At 42.6% G+C, this 19,125-nt stretch overlaps 1 protein-coding gene across 1 annotated transcript in view; it reads right to left on the bottom strand.

The window, feature by feature from the left end:
* Positions 1-2,128: 2,128 nt before the first annotated feature.
* The window catches only part of TAF3 (TATA-box binding protein associated factor 3), a 119,169-nt gene continuing 102,172 nt past the window's right edge, over positions 2,129-19,125 (bottom strand). The window contains exons 5-7 of the mRNA XM_061126045.1: positions 8,003-8,258; positions 4,981-5,087; positions 2,129-4,061 (exon numbers count right to left, since the gene is read on the bottom strand). Of these exons, the coding sequence (XP_060982028.1) occupies positions 3,947-4,061; positions 4,981-5,087; positions 8,003-8,258 (478 nt within the window). The 3' untranslated portion in view covers positions 2,129-3,946. The remainder of the gene's footprint in view (positions 4,062-4,980; positions 5,088-8,002; positions 8,259-19,125) is intronic.

Genomic DNA, 19,125 nt, shown 5'->3' with positions numbered 1-19,125 from the left:
CTAGACTTGGACTTCTAAAGGAGACTGCTATGATCTGGAGAGATTGGCCATAAAACTTTCTGTATTGAGAACTTAGCCCGCGCGCCTTTAGTGGCCTTCATTCATTAGCATTCTCACCGGCTGGGTTTCCATATCTCAGTGTTCCTTTTATACTTTAATTTGGTTACCAGGGTCTTTGTTGAATCGTCCTATTCAAGGGAGAACAAAGGCGGGTGAGGTGATACCGCGGAGTGAGGCACTATGTTTTATCTTTGCGAAAAGCCCGACAGGGCCAGAGTGCTCCGATGCCCTCTGATTTTCTGCAGGACGTTTGGAGCCGCAAATCATCTGGAGGGTAGGGCTCCTGGCTGCGCTTCAGTGCAGACACCTTCAGAAGACAAGCAGCTTGGCGGTCAGAGGGGAACGTGTCCCACTCCCACCGGAAACACCCTCTATGCCTTTACATCACGTTTTCTCAGTCCCGGGAGTCTTTCCAATGCTTGCTGCTCTGTGACCTTTTTCTCCCTCAAAAGTCAAAACCCACTCTCTTTCAACCCTCCTCCACTGTGGGTGGAAATGTAAATTGGCACAGTCACTGTGGAGAACGGTAGGGAGGTTCCTTAAAACACTAAAAATAGAGCCTCCATATGACACTGCAATCCCACTCCTGGGCACACATCCAGAGAAAAACATGATCCGAAAGGATACGTGCACCCCAATGTTCAATGCAGCACTGTTTACAATAGCCAAGACATGGAAGCAACCTAAATGTCCATCAATAAATGAATGGATAAAGAAGATGTGGTGTGTATATATATATATATATACATATATATATATATTTCATGTATATATGGAAATGGAATACTACTCAGCCATTAAAAAGAATGAAATAATGTCATTTGCAGCAACATGCATGGACCTAGAGAGTGTCATACTGAGTCAAGTAAGTCAAACAGAGAGGGAGAAATATCATATGACATCCCTTATATGTGGACTGTAAAAAGAAATGATACAAATGAACTTACAAAACAGAAAGAGACACACAGACTTGGAGAACGAACTTATGATGTGGAGGGCGGGGGAAGAAGGGCCAGTTCGGGTGTTTGGGACGGACATGCACACACTGCTGCATTGAAAGTGAATAACCAACAAGGACTTACAGTATAGCGCAGGGGACTCTGCTCAATGTTACGTGGCTGCCCGGACGGGAGGAAGCCTGGGGGAGAATGGATACCTGTGCACGTGTGGCTGAGTCCCTTTGCTGTCCACCTGAAACTACCGCAACACTGTTAATCAGCTAGGCCCCAATACAAAATAAAAAGGTTTTAAAACAAGACCAAAAAATGCCTTGAATTTTCCAGTCAAAAAAACTCCCCCAAACCCACTCTCTTTCTATTGCATGGGTCCCCTCAAGGTTTTCTGCTGATTAAAACCATCATCTTTCCCAACATAACCCTTCCTTCTCTCGTCCAACACAGGCTTTTCATTTCCCTATTTAGTTCGACTGCATTGGGGTGACTGAATTCATCTCCATCCTCTTCGTGACATCTGTGAAACTCTTTTTCTTCAGCGCAACTTTATGTGGGGTGATTCAGCCCAGCTTTCTAACTCTGCTTCGGAACACCGGGGTTTTATTCTCTAATCCACATTTCCTTTTGCAGTTTCTTGGACCCCTTTTGGTTGGTGTACAGCTAGCCACCCTGTAGAGACGGAGACCACCAGCCCATTTCACACAGGCCGCTGAACAGTCAGAAGATGGTAACAACTCCGAGTCTCTGGTGACCTGGGCTGGATTCAGCTCACTGACCCAGAGGTGAAAGGCTCTGTATTCCATTACTAATCCCCTGAGCTCTTCGGCCCCCTGAAAATGATTCTTTGGTTTTATTATTGCAAAGGCCATTTATAAAATCATGAACTGGATTTAGGAAAGCAACCATGAAATAGCAAAAGACAACGAACTGATTGAAATTCCTTCAGTGTCCTGTGGGCTGAGGTCTCTCAGACAGCGGGACTAGGGCAAAGTTCTATATGGGCACTGCATTCTGATTTCAGTGGCGTGACCAGCTCACTTAGATGTGGCAAGGTCAGATCCACTGACCATGCCTTGAGGAACTAAATCCTAAGTAAAGAAAATGGAAAAGCAAACTATGAAATAGCCAATAATCCTTTATTTTGCACTTCCCCACCCTCATCCCTCTCCAAAAAGCACTAATGGGGAAGATTCTGTGCATGTGAAAATATCGTATAAAGTATTTAGGATGATCTGAAATTAACAGAACAAAACCACGTATCTCAACATAGATGCTTTCTTTGTAGGCATAGAAAAATGTTGGCTTCTAGAACAAGGAGGGCAATGAAATACTGCACTCGAGAGGGTGACACTGATCTGCAATTTAACATTCACGGCAGAAAACCTCAATATGATTAATTCATACACTAATATCAATTTACTTGGCATTTAAAAAAAAAAAAAATCACAATTTCTATTAATATATTTGTATTAGGTTCAAAGCCCATAGTCTAGCATTCAAGATATCCATTACACTGGCCCAACTTGGGATTATTTCAAAATCAAGTAAAAGTCCATATTTATTCCAAAGTTGCTAAAATATGCTAATAAAATTAAATTTGATGTTTTACATTAAAAATAAAATATTTGGTTTATCTCTCAGACATCTATTAACATATAATAAATAGTGGGCAGTATAGTAATATAATAAAGTTTTGTGATACCCTGAAATTTGATGAGTTTTCTTTAAAAAAAAATTGCATAATATACTTCATTTCAGCCTTAAACCACAATATCAATGAACAGATTTGCAGAAATAAAACAATATAAACACAAAATGCTACAGTATTTTTTCTTTTTTTTTACTTTTGGGCAATCTACATGTCCTTTGAAACAAAAGGAAGTCAAAGAAATTTACAGAAATAGAAGAGAGAACAGTTTCAAATCATAAGCCATAGATTTAAATTGCCTTGTTTTCCTTCCAACTGCTCAGGTCCTCCCCCCAGTGTTCTGCGAGGGTTCAGCTCAAGGTAGGTAACTGAACTTAGTATGGCTCTTTTTTTTCCAGCCTTCTTTGCTTATGTACAGCAGTAATTACAGACGTGGCTGAAACCGCAGCGCGTTTCACAGAAAGCCAGAATTAAACACGATAAAAAATTTTTAAAAATAACTACTTCATAAATATTTATTATTTACATTAGGGGAGATCTCCTTGTGTGCAGAGTTTTCATACAAGCTGATGAGATGGGTAAGCCATGAGAAGACCACCAGCAGTTTGGAGGAACGGGCAAAGTCTGCGGACGAGAGAGAGAGAGAGAGAGAGAGGAGAGAGAGGAGAGAGAGAGAGAGAGAGAGAGAGAGAGAGGACAGGTGAGAGAGTCAACAAAAACAACTTGCACGAGAGCCAACAGGACATGATAGAAACCTTTTTCTTAAAAAATATAAGGTATTTCACAAAAAGCCTGAACATTTTACATGTTAGTACTAAAAACAGGGGGTGGGGTGGGGGAAGCTTCATATATTTTTCATCACAAAAATATTTACTGACACTCCCCCTCGAGTTTTCTTTCATGTGATTACGATTATCTGACTACAGAGGGGAGGAGGCTGGAGACACATACAGCCGACCCACGTCACCCTCGGGCACGGTCAGGGCGGGCCACACGCCATCTTCTCAGCTAACACCTTAAGGAAAAGGCCCTGGAGAGAATTGAGGAAAATCGAAAGGAGAGAGTATAGTCTTTTTATTAATAATACTTGTCACTGGTAATAGGAAACGGAGGCGAGGCCCCCCCGCGTGAGAGTTCTTCTGCAGGGGCGACCACGTGGCCCTCGCCGTGGGCCCTGGCAAAGCCCCCGGGGGTGGGGGCGTGTGTTCTGTCCTCAGTCTGGCCGGGCTCAGTGTCCGGGCGGGCGACGCGGTGGCGGCGGGCGGGGGCAGCCCCGCTCCAGGCATCAGTGCGCCCGGTGCTTCCGCTTCTTGTGCTTTTTATCCTTCTTCCTGTTGGAGCACTTGGGGCAGAACCACTGCATCTCTTCCGGGGGCGCGGCCATGATGCCCACGCAGGGCCTACACGGGAACCAAGCGAGAGGAACGTCAGACAAACCGGCTTCAGACACACACATCTTCTTGTCCTACGTTTTTCAGGACATCATTCAATAATCTGTTATGTTTATGGGTTCGATCCCTGGGTTGGGAAGATCTCCTGGAGGAGGGAAAGGCTACCACCCACTCCAATATTCTGGCCTAGAATTCCACGGACTGTATAGTCCATGGGGTCGCAAAGAGTCGGACACGACTGAGCGACTTTCACTTCCAAGGCGCATTTACCAGACACCCAAGTCACCAGCCCTGGCGGAGGATGCGGCTGCACCTGCGCTGGGCCAGTGGGCGATCACCTTACACGAGCCCCTTCCCCAGGTCTGCTGGGGGCCTTAATGAGCTCATCCATCCCTTCAGCCAGAAACAGTCTAATTCCTCTGAGCCAGGCTTTGTTTTTATCTCAGAGATATCCCACAGCACCTGACTAAGCAGATTCCTATCTTTTCATATCCGATATTTTCAAGATAGAACAGCAGGACTGTTCCCATGCATCCTGATGCTGCTCCTTCCGTTTGGGGAAGCTGTAGAGACCACTCGAGCTGCCCCTTTACTTCTGCACTTTAAGGCGGTGTTTACGGGGTTCCCTCCGTGTTTCCACAGCTGCTACAGAAAATGACTGACAAGAAAGGCAAGGGAACCAACCCGCTGTATCTCCTTTTCCCTTTCTAAAGAATACGTGAGCTAAGTGACCCATTCAGAATTTAGGCTGAAGAGCCACAGTCTAAAGACTAATTTTTGGCAAATAATACGAATGCCATGCTCTTGGCACAGGGATTCTGCTCTAGACGCTCCTCCCAGGAAATGAGCTGCTCTGGGAGATGAGCCTGCATGGGCCAGGGCCACACGTGTCCTGAGCCTCTCTCCCAGTGCCCCACAGGGGACTCACCAGTGGTACCAGTCATCACATTCGTCACAGCCGATCATGGGGCTCCCATCGTCGGGCTTGTTGCAGCCGGGACAGATCCAGATCTGGTTTCCCCACTCGTCTCGGATCTGGGGTGGGCGAAACGAGAGAGGCATTGAGAAAAAAGAAATCCCCAAAAGGGCATGATAAGGATTACTACACACTGTGGAGCTAATAAACTGACAGACTAAATGATCAGACAGAAAAACCCAGGAGCTAATAATTTATTAAAGCTGTGATCATGGTCCTCACTATCCTGGGATCATATGGAAAAAAAATGCTCCTTAGAGTTCAATGATAAGACCTTTCTTCTACCTCTTTTTTTGGCCATGTTGCATGGCTTGCAAGATCTTAACTCCTTGACCAGGGATTGAACCTGGGCCCTGGCATTGGGAGTGCCGAGTCCTAATTACTATGCCATCGGGGAACTCCCAAGACGTTTCTAATGACTATTTTAAACTGTCTTTTCAAAGTCATAAAAACAAAACCTTTGACAATCATTTCTGTGAGCAATGTGACCTACAGTCACCTTCATCTAAAGAAATACTGAAACACACAGGTTCTGAATGACTAGTAACGCCTGATACTTCTGAAAGCTACCTAGTTCAACTCTGCGTTGTTCCCTCCATTGCATTTACAGGTCTGGAATCAATAAGTACAGCCTATGTGCATATATCGCCTTATTACTTATTAGCCAAACCCTCCTCCTGAACTGGCTGATAAGATCAAGGATATAAAAGAGTTGTTACTAAGTAACTTTCCATTCCCTTTATGACATTTTTAGCAAAGTACAATCAACTAAAGGGCAAATGAAATAAGGGATGCAGGAGGCCAAAGAGCCACGCGTTTTCACGTTATTTTGCAACAAATATGCTGTGCTCTGGATTTGACTTAGCAGTTCCAAATAAGAAGCAGTCCTAACTGAACCACCTCCTCAAATTCCACATGAACAAGACCAATCTGGAAGAGACAATTCTCTGACAGGCTTTCAAAGCCAGCAATAACTAAGAGTTAATTTTTAAAGTTTTGCTGACCACACAGCATATAATTTCATTCTGTTGATTTTGCAAGCTGTAGTCTCTCCTGGTGCGTTCAGATACAACATTGCCTGGATGTGCAGGAGAGAAACGGTTTTTTGCGTGTGTGATGGGTGTACGGGGGGCAGAGACGGTTCATTCCAACTCACGGAATTCTAACTACTTTAAGGTCTGCCATTCTGGAAAGTCTCTGTAAGAGCAGACAGGCTGTGAAGGCTTCCTGAAAAATTCTGTGGGCAGCCACATCCCCGACTCGGTCCTAGTCTCCAGTTTCAAGCAGAGACCACCAGTCGGCCTGTGCCAGCTGTTTGGGGTGAAGGCCAGCCCAGTAACCTGCGCCCCAAAGCTGCCATGCATGCCCTGTCCTGCTGCTGATTCTTGAAATTAGGAGGCCGTGACCCTGCGACATGAGAAATCTGCTACAGCGCCCAGCCCCTCGCAGTTTACTAAGCTCTTTCGAAAACACCTGACTTGGTTTCATCCTCCTAAAACAGTGCTTGGGTAGGTTAGAAATGGGGAGACTGGAGCTGAAGGAATGTCAGTGACAGTTCCAGTGTCATAGATCGGGCAGCAACAGAATCAGCCTGTGTCCTTCCTTCAAATCACACATTTTGTCTTCTGTCTACAAAATGTCTCTGAGGGGACAGAGGCTTTTCATCTATGCAAGTCTGATCTATCTTCAGGGAGTTGACTCAAAAATCCACTGGAGAATCAGATTTTAGAGCTAGAACGCACCACAGGGATCACTTAGTCTAACAATCCCTGGTTACAGCTGAAGAAATGGAGGTCAAGGAGATCCTTGACCCGATTACCCATCTTGGAGTGACATGGCCTCAATTAAACACCTGTGGCAACTGGTCCTTGAATGCACTGATTTAATACCACAGATCTTTGTACCATGTCTTCCATTGTTGTCTTGAATTGCCAATTTAATATTTTCTCATTAATAGTTCATGTCTTTATATCCTCTCTGAAGACTTCTGAGACTTTCTTCTTATCCTCTGTATCATGACAGTGCCTCAAATACTTAATGATTCACTGAAATTTCCTTTCAAATGCCCGTATAGAAAAGTAATACTTGCATGATTTTAACGACAACGGCAGGGGTCCGAGTCTGTCACCTCCCAGGCACATCTATTCTGAAAGATCCTAGCCGCCACCAGGCTGACACATCTCAGTCTACACACTCGGTGGTCTCACAGTGTCAGCTCACTGAGGACCTCTATGTGCCTGAAATCTTTTTGTCATGTAGCTCGTGAGTCACACTACAGAGCCCAAAGAGCCTATTTGTTACTTAACTGAATTCAGGGCTTCAGTTAGACCTGATACTAGTAAGCAGGGCACAAACATAAGAAAATGGTCTCATGACAACCATGTGAACACATGTTGTCAAGGTGAGTTTTTCCACCTGAAGACAGGCTTGGACTCAGGAAGTTCTGTGGTTTACGGGTTCATTTCCATTCATTCTGCAGGCCCAGATATGTTCTGGACCTCAGCCAGTGAGATACTACAATTAGTACTCCTGCTCAGAAACAGCGGCTGGCCTGTAAGATGTTACATGTAAGTCATGCTAATTATTCTCTGAAGTGCTTGATCAAGAAAGTCAATGAGGAGCTTGACTGTCACTATTCACCTCTATATTTATACGATTGTGCTGTATATATGTTTATGTGTGTGTGTGTGTGTGTGTGTGTGTATAGTTATATTCCAAAACAATGATGCGTAACAAAAACAATGCTCTAGCATTGTTTATGGAGACTAACTATGCAGACATCCTAACACAATACTTTCCAGCCAAAAGCTTGAAAATGCAATGAATATGCCTTTTCAGTCCTGAAGAATCGCTTCTGAAATTCAATGATGATCCATCTGACACTGCTTTTTTAATTGGAAACATTTTCATGAGCAAAGAGTGAGCTCTTAAGTGACTTTCTCTTAAATACTCCCCAAAACAGAAAGCTGCTCACCACGTAGGTGCTGACCGTCTCCGTGACCACACTGCGGACCGGGGCTTTGGAGCTGGTGGCTCCCGAAGCAGCAGGGGCCGGGGCGGGCATCCCAGCGAGGGGTGCGCTGGCCGGGGCCAGGAGGGGCAAAGGCACCGGGGCAGGGGTGACGTGCATGGGGGCCGGGGCGGGGGCCGGGGTGGGTGGAGGTGTCTTGGGTCTGTTCAGAGAAGGCGCCGGCTTAGCCTCGGGGGCTGGGACCACTTTGCTGATGACGCTGTCAACAAAGGAGAGAAAAGGAAAAATCAAAACACATAGTTGAGTCAAGCCAGGTAGCTACAAACACGATGGCACAATCGCTTGGTTCTTCTAGCAGCGAGAGACTTTTTGGAGAGAGCAGAGAGAGGCAGAGCTCAGGCTGCAAGGCTCTTGCCCAAGCTGCTTCTCCACGACCAGGGCAGGGAGAGAGGCTGGGCAGCCGGAAACAGGCAGGGGCTCCAGCTCCCTTCCATGGTCAGAGCTGCCTGCTGCTCTGCTTCTCCATCAACACTGCCTTCCTCACAGAACCCAAGCCAGGGAAGAAGAACTCGTCTCAGAACCAGGAGGTCGGAGGTCAAACCCTACGTCTTCCACAGGCTGGGAAGCACTAGTTGCTGAGCACCTCTAAGCAGGTAGGTGTTATACTAGGTACTTCCCACACATTACCTCATTCAGTCCTCAGGGCAACGTCAAAGAAGCTGCAGTGACCCTTGTTTTATAAACAAGGGAACAGGAGTAGAGAGAGAAAGGGGTTTGGGTAAATGAGTGGCAGGCTTTGAACTGAGACCTGCCTATTTGGTCCTCAAACTCTTTCTTTCTTTTTTTTTTTAATACGAAGTTCCTAGATTTGGCAGGGGGCCATATATATCATTTCAAGTACAGAGAAAATGTATTTATTTCCGGTCTCTCTCCTTCCCTCCTCCAGAAGGATCCACGGTCCTCTGGCTAGCAGGTGTGTTTCCATATTTTTGTTCTTTGAATTTTTTCTGCAGATACCCATAAACAGTGCATCCCACTGCTGTTTTAGGCATTTCAAGTATACAAACAATTCACATTATATTTATCGTTGGCAACAAGCTTTCCTCACTTAGTTTTTGCAACTGAGATATAACCAACAGGTAGCCTTGTGTCTGTCTGACCGCACAATGCGTCGGTTTGACACATTCGTACACTCCAGTCTGATTACTGCCGTGGCTTCAGCTAATACCTTTAAAACATCATGTCACGTGATTATCATTTCTTTTTTCTAAAGAGGACCGTTTGGATCTAGTGTCTCCCTTACCTTCAAGGCTTGTGAATGGTACCCATGAAAATGGTTTAGCATTAGCAGTGAAGCCAATGGATGTAAACAGACTGCTGATCAGTTTATGGGGCAATACCTGAGGTCTCAGAAACACCTACCTGAACAAATCTGCTTATTTACCAATTTAGAGAAATGGCACTTTCATGAAAATAACTATTATAAAGATAATCCTTCCAAATGCGTATTCCTCCAATTCAATTGAATTACTCTAGTTCAATTAATTACTCCTTTAAATATGGTACATATTGAGATATATATATATATATATATTTATATATATATTTCTCATTCAAATTTTCTGAGTAGCAAAAGAAAAAACACTAAAGTGGGTACTCAGTGTTGATGAGACAAAATATGTACTACTTTTTGCTTCTAGGAGATCAGACTGGAGTTCAGTTCAGTTCAGTCACTCAGTCGTGTCCAACTCTTTGCAACCCCATGGGCTGCAGCACACCAGGCCTCCCTGTCCATCACCAACTCATGTTGAGTAAACATGAGTTTACTCAAACTCATGTCCATTGAGTCAGTGATGCCATCCAACCATCTCATCCTCTGTCGTCCCCTTCTCCGCCCACCTTCAATCTTTCCCAGCATCAGGATCTTTTCAAATGAGTCAGTTCTTCACATCAGGTGACCAAAGTATTGGAGTTTCAGCTTCAACATCAGTCCTTCCAATGAATATTCAGGACTGATTTCCTTTAGGATGGACTGGTTGGATCTCCTTGCAGTCCAAGAGACTCTCAAGAGTCTTCTCCAACACCTCAGTTGAAAAGCATCAATTCTTCGATGCTCAGCTTTCTTTATAGTCCAACTCTCACATCCATACATGACTACTGGAAAAACCATAGCTTTGACTAGATAGACCTTTGTTGGCAAAGTAATGTCTCTGCTTTTTAATATGCTGTCTAGGTTGGTCATAACTTTCCTTCCAAGGAGCAAGCACCTTTTAATTTAATGGCTGCAGTCACCATCTGCAGTGATTTTAGCGCCCAAGAAAATAAAGTCTCTCACTTTTTCCACTGTTATCCATCTATTTGCCATGAAGTGATGGGACCAGATGCTATGATCTTAGTTTTCTGAATGTTGAGTTTTAAGCCAACTTTTTCACTCTCCTCTTTTACTTTCATCAAGAGGCTCTTTAGTTCTTCCTTGCTTTCTGCCATAAAGGTGGTGTCATCTGCATATCTGAGGTTACTGATATTTCTCCCAGCAATCTTGATTCCAGCTTGTGCTTCATCCAGCCCAGCGTTTCTCATGATGTACTCTGCATGTAAGTTAAATAAGCACGGTGACAATATACAGCCTTGACATACTCCTTTTCCTATTTGGAACCAGTCTGTTGTTCCATGTCCAGTTCTAACTGTTGCTTCCTGACCTGCATACAGACTGGTGTTATGTAGGCTCTAAAGGGACTTGCCTTTCCCGACTCTTTTGAAATCCACAAGAAAACTGATGAGAATTTGGAAGCTATTGTTGGTTCCAGCTGCTCCGTTACTTTTGAGGTAATTGGAGGTCGAGTTTTAAGAACAACTTTTTTATTATCTCTTTAATTTTGAACATTATTGAAAAAATAGATAACGGTATCACATGATATAATTCCTCCTCAGTTGTAAGACAAACTGTCATCCTTCAACCTAATTTGATCATCGTAAAAATAATTTTGGGTCCCCAATGGTCTTCGCTGTTAACCTTTGTTGTTTCCTACTTTCAGACTGCCTTCTCTGTTCTTCCCACCCCCAGAACTCTACCAGGGGGAGTTTAAAGACCCTCACTAGTCAGCAGCTGTGTGCAAACACTGTGAGGCCGGCCATCAGAATCATCAAAGTCCAAATGGCAGGCTACTCAGTGCTCGAAGTTCACAAGTTCCCTCACAATAGCTCACTTACTCGCCCTTAAAGGCCAAGAGCCATTTTTTAAATGGCAACAAAATGATGCCATAAGTAAAACCTACTGTAAGTGCCTCCATGAATTTTTTACATCAATTTTTCAACAGGGAACTTGTTTGATGTCTTGGAGAAAACTCACTTTGATAAAGATGCAACTTGCTTTTCTCCTTCAGATTTAAACCTCTGATCAATCTCAGCAACTCTGTGCATCTTTTGAGACACACATGAAGCACACTTCCATGGTGTACTGTAAACTAGCCCCTCCTTACCAAAAAGAGACCACTGAGCTTTCACTATGTATTAGGGTGGTTGTCGTCCTAGCACTGCTGCATCAGTGGTTGTCAGACATCACAGCTCTGCTTTCTTACTTTTCTTTTAAAAGTCCCAGAAATACTGGGCCCAAGAGTGGCCTCCAGCAGCACCCGCCACCCTGGGGCAGTCTCCTCGCAGCCTGAGTGGGTCTGACTCGGGTCTGACTTGGGTGGCTGCTAACGGGCTATTGTGAAAACAACTACACATGACGGCCGGCGAGGTCATGAGAGACACTGCAGCTCCTGCCTTGCTCTCTTTCGGATCGAGAGCTCTGGGGAAGCCAGAGGCTAAGTCATGAGGATGCTGAATCTGCCTTAGAAAGACGCCCACATGACCGGCCAGTGGGGCCTCCAGCCCATAGTCACGTGTGAGCCCACAGGCCATTCTCCAGCCCTGGGGAGGCCTTCCAGTGGCCGAGGCCCAGGGCAGTGGCTTGATGGAGACTGGAGTCAAAACCACCCCAAATTCCTGACCCACAGGAAACTGGGAAATAATACCTGTTTATGGCTTTAGCTGTTAAGTTTTGGGGTCATTAGTTATGTGGAAATAGAAAATTAATATACCAAGTATTTAATTAATCTCAATTAGGAACAAAAATAAATACCTAGAATTTAGGAGAAATTATATTTGCGAGCATCAGGACTTAAAAGAACAAACTGTAACACAGTTATTTCCATATTTCACATGTGATCAAAAGGAACAAACACCTAAAGACAATTATGGGAATTGGTGTTATGTTGATTCTTCAAATCAGTCATTACCCTTCTTCTTCTTGATCCTTACAGCTCAGCTCTGAGTGCTCATATAATTAGCACGCAGCTGCAAATGGAACGGAGCTAACTCCTCAAGCTCGTGGCTTGCCTCCTGAATACTACATCATCTTATCTTGTCATAGCCCAAGTACATACCAAGTGGCAAACATTTTATCTTTTAATTCAGGCATGACCTATTTGAAAAATGAAACAGATTGCATGAAGTAATTAGAGGAAAATATAGCCACTGTAGAGTGTTCCTTTCCAAAGGAGATCACCAAGTGATTAGACTTCAATAGAAGATGTTCAAAATCTGTAAAATCTGTAAAATGGTCTAGAAGGACAAGAGTGCTTAGATAAATAAAAATGTATATTTCTTAACAGTATTTTCAGAAAGATAGACAAAAAGATAATTTTAAAAAGCAACAAAAATGGTAAGGTGTAGGGCCATGAGGATAAAAATGGAAGGATAGGATGGAGAGCAAGACTTCTCTGAATACATCTTATTATACAGTCTCAACTTTGGAGGCAAGGAAATGTCTTACATATTCAGAAATTTTAAGTTATAAAACTGCCTACGAGTAAAAATAAGCAGAAAAGAATGAACCTCAATGTATATCTTGTTGGTGACACAACCAGCCACACACACACACACACACACACAATGACTTCAGGAGGACAGCATTTGAGACTCTCCTCAAATTCAGCTCCACCCAAGTCTTTTCTGATTCTTTTGGGCTGGAAGTAATCAACTTGAACATTTGGATCAGTTGAGATGTATCTCTTATAGACTTTCACACTTTCTATCTTCTGTTATGATTGTTTGTATCTATGTTCCTGAGAGAAGACACAACATCTGATCCAAATTTGTCACTTGCACAAGTGTATTTCTGACAGTTTTACTATGTATATAATCAAAATTAGTATTTTTCAAATGCAAAATAATTTTTAAAACATGTAAAACCAAGAAGGTGTTGTCCAGGACAAGGCCAGGGTTCTCTTGGGAAAAAACCAAATTCCCCGTAGTCAGAACTTGTAAAAGATTTTGTGATGTTAGTAAAGCTTCTGCTTCTCTCCAGCAAAGAAAGGGTGCCTTCAATAAAAAAAGCCAAACCAAATGAAACTGAAGAGTCAGCACTGATGAAAGCTCACCTTTATCACTTTCTGGGCCTGGAGTCTACAGAAGAGGATGAGATGCTTTTACGTGAAAAGTACGCAAGTCAACTATAAAAGATGAGTAAGCACTCATTCGTTCGTTCATTCATTCACTGTAGGGTTAAATAACATCCCAGTTATATGAAAACATTAAAAGCAGGAAGAGGATATTCAGTGAACTAAAAAAATGAACAAGAGTCTGATTAAGATCTGTGTCTCACTGTAGTGTTGTAATATTGTTATGACTGAGGTTGTGCTTGGAGAACCCAACATTACTACTTTAAAATATACTAAAATTTGATAGTAGCTGTTGTGTTTTTATCCAAAATGATCATGCTTTACATGAACTTTTACCTTCCTCTGTAAACAGCATGGAAACAATATATATTTATAGTCTGTGCTACATATGTAGATGTATGTTGTTGTTGTTGTTGTTTTAGTCGCTAAGTCATGTCTCTTTTGTGACTCCATGGACTGTAGCCCACCAGGCTCCTCTGTCCATGGGACTATCCCAGTAAGAATACTGGAGTGGGTTGCCATTTCCTCTTCCAGGGGATCATTCTGACCAAGGGATCAAACCTGCATCTCTTGCTTGGCAGGCAGATTCTTTACCCTGAGCCAGCAGGGAAGCCCAGAGAGAGAAATCACACACACATAAATATGTACTTCCACCTTTGTGGGCTAAAGAAGCAGAAGTAACTGATTAAAATTCTAAGCACATGTTTGAAATGCCTCTCTGGTCCTCCCACTTGGGCTTTCTAGCAGGTAACTGGGCAGACTAGGCTGTATCTTGGGGAGAAATCTGAGCTGGAAGGAAAGATTTGGGAATCATCATCACTTACCTAACTTTGAAAAGAACAAAAAAGAAAATTTAGGGAGAAAGAACAGAGTGGTGGATCAAGGGCAAGAAGAGAAAGTGATCAAAGAAAAACAGACGCAATGATGGAGAAAGAGAGCACCGTGTCATGAAAAACGAGGACTAGAGGTTTTCAAAAAGGGCTTGGGGGGAAGAATGTATTGAACAGGAAGGATGAAGACTCAGGGCTGCGGCATTGTCTCGGGATGCATTTAATCATCTTAATGAGAAGCTTCAGGAAAGTTTCCAGAGCAGAAACCAGGATGTAGTGAGTTTAGGAATAAAATGGGGGGGGGGGGGTGTGGAAATTGGAAGAAAATCCATATAAGGAATATGTTTTGAAAAGTGAAAATGAGAAGAGGCATCTACGTGACCTTTCCCTCACCTGGAGGGGAGGCTGGTGGGCGTGTGTGTGAGGATTAGGATGGCAGAACCCAAGGGAAGATACGAGAAGGGAAGAGAAGATACAGATGGGAGGAAGTAACAAAGGAGGTGGGGGGGAGGGCAGATGGAGATGGAACGGGTGGGGATGGAGAAGGAACGGGTCCTGAAGGTCAGGAGGGATGCTGGGCTCCCTCCTGGACCAGCCTGAAGGACAAGCCGTGAGGACAGGTGCATCTCTGGAACCCCGAAGAGTGAATCCAAACAGGGGTGATGCGGCCAGTCAGTCCCTGCAGCGATGAGTCCCTGAACCCAACCCGTGTGGGTTCTCCATCACAGAGCTCGGGCAGGGACCTGAGTGTTCATCTCACAAGGAGGCCGGAGCGGGGACAGAGAGGAACAAGCATCACACTGTGTCTCTAAAGTCCCTCCGGAAATATTTTAATATTGAAGTGAAAGTGTCAGTTGCTCAGTCGTGTCCGACTCTTTGCAACTCCATGACTGCAGCCTGCCAGGGCTCCTCTGTCCATGGGATTCTCCAGGCAAGAATCCTGGAGTGGGTTGCCACTCCCTTCTCCAGGGGGATTTTCCCAACCCAGGGATCAAACCCAGATCAAAACTCACCTGTATGGCAGGCAGATTTTTTACCATAAGCCAGCCCTATAAAATGACAGGAAGGATAGGACGCGAAGGATTTAAATTTTCTTTGTTGTTGTCAGTAATAATAACATACCTCCTGTTCTCATCAGGAGGTACACATTCTCTTTAAACACTAGAAGTGCAACTAGTTTGATCTTTAGGGGAAATTATAGGTAAGACAGTATCCAAAAGGTTACCATGATATAGCTAAATTACCTCTGCCTGTCACAGGTTAAAGAACATTTAAATGCTGGAAGTTCACATCAGCTTTTTCTAGATAACAAATCTTAAATGCCTTCCTATATTCACTCAATGAGTGATCCAGGGCCTTGATAACCAGCAGGGAGGAACTTGCCAACTATCATTCAAATCATATCTACAAAGGTGGTCATAAATATTTTAAAACCTAAGTCAACTAAATAAGACCTAGACCCATTAAGGATAAGATCTTTTACAACAAATTAAATAAAACAATTTATTGAAGTCTGGACGCAAGATAAGCTAGATTTACTAGCTGACCTTTTATTCATTTAAAGAACAAAATTAGCTCTAATTGCATTAGAATGGAATCCAGTAAATTTTCCCCAGTCTTCTAATGTGGCATCAGTGTAAGGACCGCTGTAATTGTTTACAAGTAAGATGGAAATGCTTTGATTATAATCTTTCCACTTGTTTTACTGGGTAGTAAAAACATTTCCCAAAACCTGAAGCCAGTTTTTCTGACAGCATACTATTTTTTTTTTTTTTTTCCTCTTGGATACACTGTATCTTTGGCAATAGTCGACAAACTACCATGCGTCAGGGGAAGAAATAAAACTCGGGGATTTCATCTAAACTTTAGCTGGGTAAAAAAGAGAGAGTGCTCTAAGAAGGTCAAGATCCTCCCAGTCTGGAAAATATCAGAAAAGGTCTGAAGACCCAAGCAAGAAAAATGTTAACGACCTGCTTCCTCTTGGAATTATAACTGAGATATATGGGTTTGGGTCTGCTGAATTTATCAATATAAGTACAAAAAGTAGCAAGAATAATGGATACCACCCACAATTTGTGTTCTCATTGTTCAGCTGCTAGGAAATTTCACGTGTCACAGTACCATATTTCACTAGCATTAAAAATAAGTTATTTGCCATAGATTTTAAATACAGTCATTCTTAAGTTTTTTATTCTTATTTATTAATTTTTTGGGGGGTCACTGTTCTTGTTAGATAGTTTCTCATACAGGCAAAATACCTCTGAAATGTTTCTGTGTCAGCGGCAAGTTAACCAGGGCAAAACAAAGAAAACTATCAACACTTTTCAATCTTTTTTTTTTTTTAATCAAAGCAGACAGTTTTACTGCAAGAGAAACAAATTAAAAATAGAAGAACAAAAGGCCTTCCAAGTCTGATGGGAGGATGGTCTGAAATGTTCTTGAACTTTATTTCTAAAGGATCATCTTTTTTTTTTTTTAAACAACAAGCTCCCTTGCTCTGCCTTTTCAGCATGCTTTTATAAAAACATGAACTTGACTGCCTTTCTCTACATAAAAGAAAAGCATATCAATCGTTTCTGCCTGCGCGCCCCCCCCATCCCAGTGGGTGCACCCTTCTCTGCTGGAACCTACCAGCCCTTGCCAACAGGGCTCCGCACCCTCCCACTGGGGCTGGCTTCAGGATGGGAGCCAGCAAAGGGTGCTGTCAAGTGGGGGGCTGGGGGGGTGGGGGGGTTCAGCCTATGAGCACAGAAAGAACCACACTGGCCAAGAGCAACCAGGACCATCGCTGCCTCCACACAGAGGCCAGGCGGAGAAAAAGAAAGCGAGCAGAGTCTTAATGACACTTTGAACCTTGGCTAAAGTCACCTTGCCTAAAGTCAAATAAACTGCCTTAACCACGGTTTGAGCTAGTTTGATTAGGGTTTCTGTTACTTGCGCCCAGAGTCCTGACTAATAGAAAGCATGAGAAGTGTTTCTTTCTTTTTTTTTTTTTAGTATCTCTACTAGTTTATTTTTTTTTTTTCATTTATTTTTATTAGTTGGAGGCTAATTACTTTACAATATTGTAGTGGTTTTGTCATACATTGACATGAATCAGCCATGGATTTACATGTATTCCCCATCCCAATCCCCCCTCCCACCTCCCTCCCCATCCGATCCCTCTGGGTCTTCCCAGTGCACCAGGCCCGAGCACTTGTCTCATGCATCCAGCCTGGGCTGGTGATCTGTTTCACCCTAGATAATATACATGTTTCGATGCTGTTCTCTCAAAACATCCCACCCTCACCTTCTCCCACAGAGTCCAAAATTCTGTTCTGTACATCTGTGTCTCTTTTTGTTTTGCATATAGGGTTACCGTTACCATCTTTCTAAATTCCATATATATGCATTAGTATACTGTATTGGTCTTTATCTTTGTGGCTTACTTCACTCTGTATAATGGGCTCCAGTTTCATCCATCTCATTAGAACTGATTCAAATGAACAGTATGGTACTGGCACAAAGACAGAAATATCGATCAGTGGAACAGAATAGAAAGCCTGGAGATAAATCCACGAACCTATGGACACCTTATCTTCGACAAAGGAGGCAAGAATATACAATGGAAAAAAGACAACCTCTTTAACAAGTGGTGCTGAGGAAACTGGTCAACCACTTGTAAAAGAATGAAACTAGAACACTTTCTAACATCATACACAAAAATAAACTCAAAATGGATTAAAGATCTAAATGTAAGACCAGAAACTATAAAACTCCTAGAGGAGAACATAGGCAAAACACTCTCTGACATAAATCACAGCAAGATCCTCTATGACCCACCTCCCAGAATATTGGAAATAAAAGCAAAAATAAACAAATGGGACCTAATGAAACTTAAAAGCTTTTGCACAACAAAGGAAACTATAAGCAAGGTGAAAAGACAGCCCTCAGATTGGGAGAAAATAATAGAAGTGTTTCAACTGGAGAAGGGAGGACTCTTTATGAAGCACCCGCACTGCGCGTGCTCCAAGGCTACACCCTTGGACTAGGGGTTGGTGTAAGAAAGAGTCAAAGAAAAAAATGCCTTTTATCTGCTGTAAAAGCTGCTATGGAAGATGGCTATTTTGCTATCAGGTTCCTATGGAAATAAAGTTTCAAATTTAGCATCCTGAAAAACATTGTCTCTCCTGAGAAACTAAGGGGTACCTTCTCTTTAAAAAATGTATCTCACTCTGCTCTTATTGCTAGGAAGTTGTGATCATATCTGATGTATAAATTTTCTTTTTTCCTCACCTTGTTCTTGGTTTCCTAGTATTTTCCAGTATCTTTATTTTATGTTCTCTAAGTCACTCTTAAATTTATTTAAACTAGAAAAAAGCTACATATGAATAAACAACATTTTAAGTGTAGGAAAATATGCAGAAAGTGAAATAAAAATAATTTGCTATTATTTTTCTAAAGAACTTGCCACTAAAATACCACTATACACATTTTATCTATTAAGGGTCTTTCAGTTAAATCTGGTTACATAAGAACATAAAATGCTTACTTTCTTTAAAAATATTTTAAATGGTTACTTTTGTAATTGTGCATAGTTATCCTCTATTTCTGGTTGTACTGTCAAAAAGAGTTAATCAGAAAAGTTTGGATCACAGAAAAGACAGCAAATATTTATACTTACTTTACATTTTTAAAGGTTAACCATTTATTTTTCAGGATTAATGAGCAAAAAGTTTTAGCTTCCATTTTTATGGTACATACAGATAATTTAGAATTTAAAACTATTAAGCAGCCTCGGTTCAAGAGGAAGGGGACATATGTATACCTTTGGCTGATTTATGTTGATGTTTGGCAGAAACCAACACAA

The sequence above is a fragment of the Dama dama genome, chromosome 23, assembly GCF_033118175.1.
Source record: "Dama dama isolate Ldn47 chromosome 23, ASM3311817v1, whole genome shotgun sequence".
In the NCBI taxonomy this organism is placed as follows: domain Eukaryota; kingdom Metazoa; phylum Chordata; class Mammalia; order Artiodactyla; family Cervidae; genus Dama; species Dama dama.
This window is presented reverse-complemented; position numbering and strand designations above follow the sequence as displayed.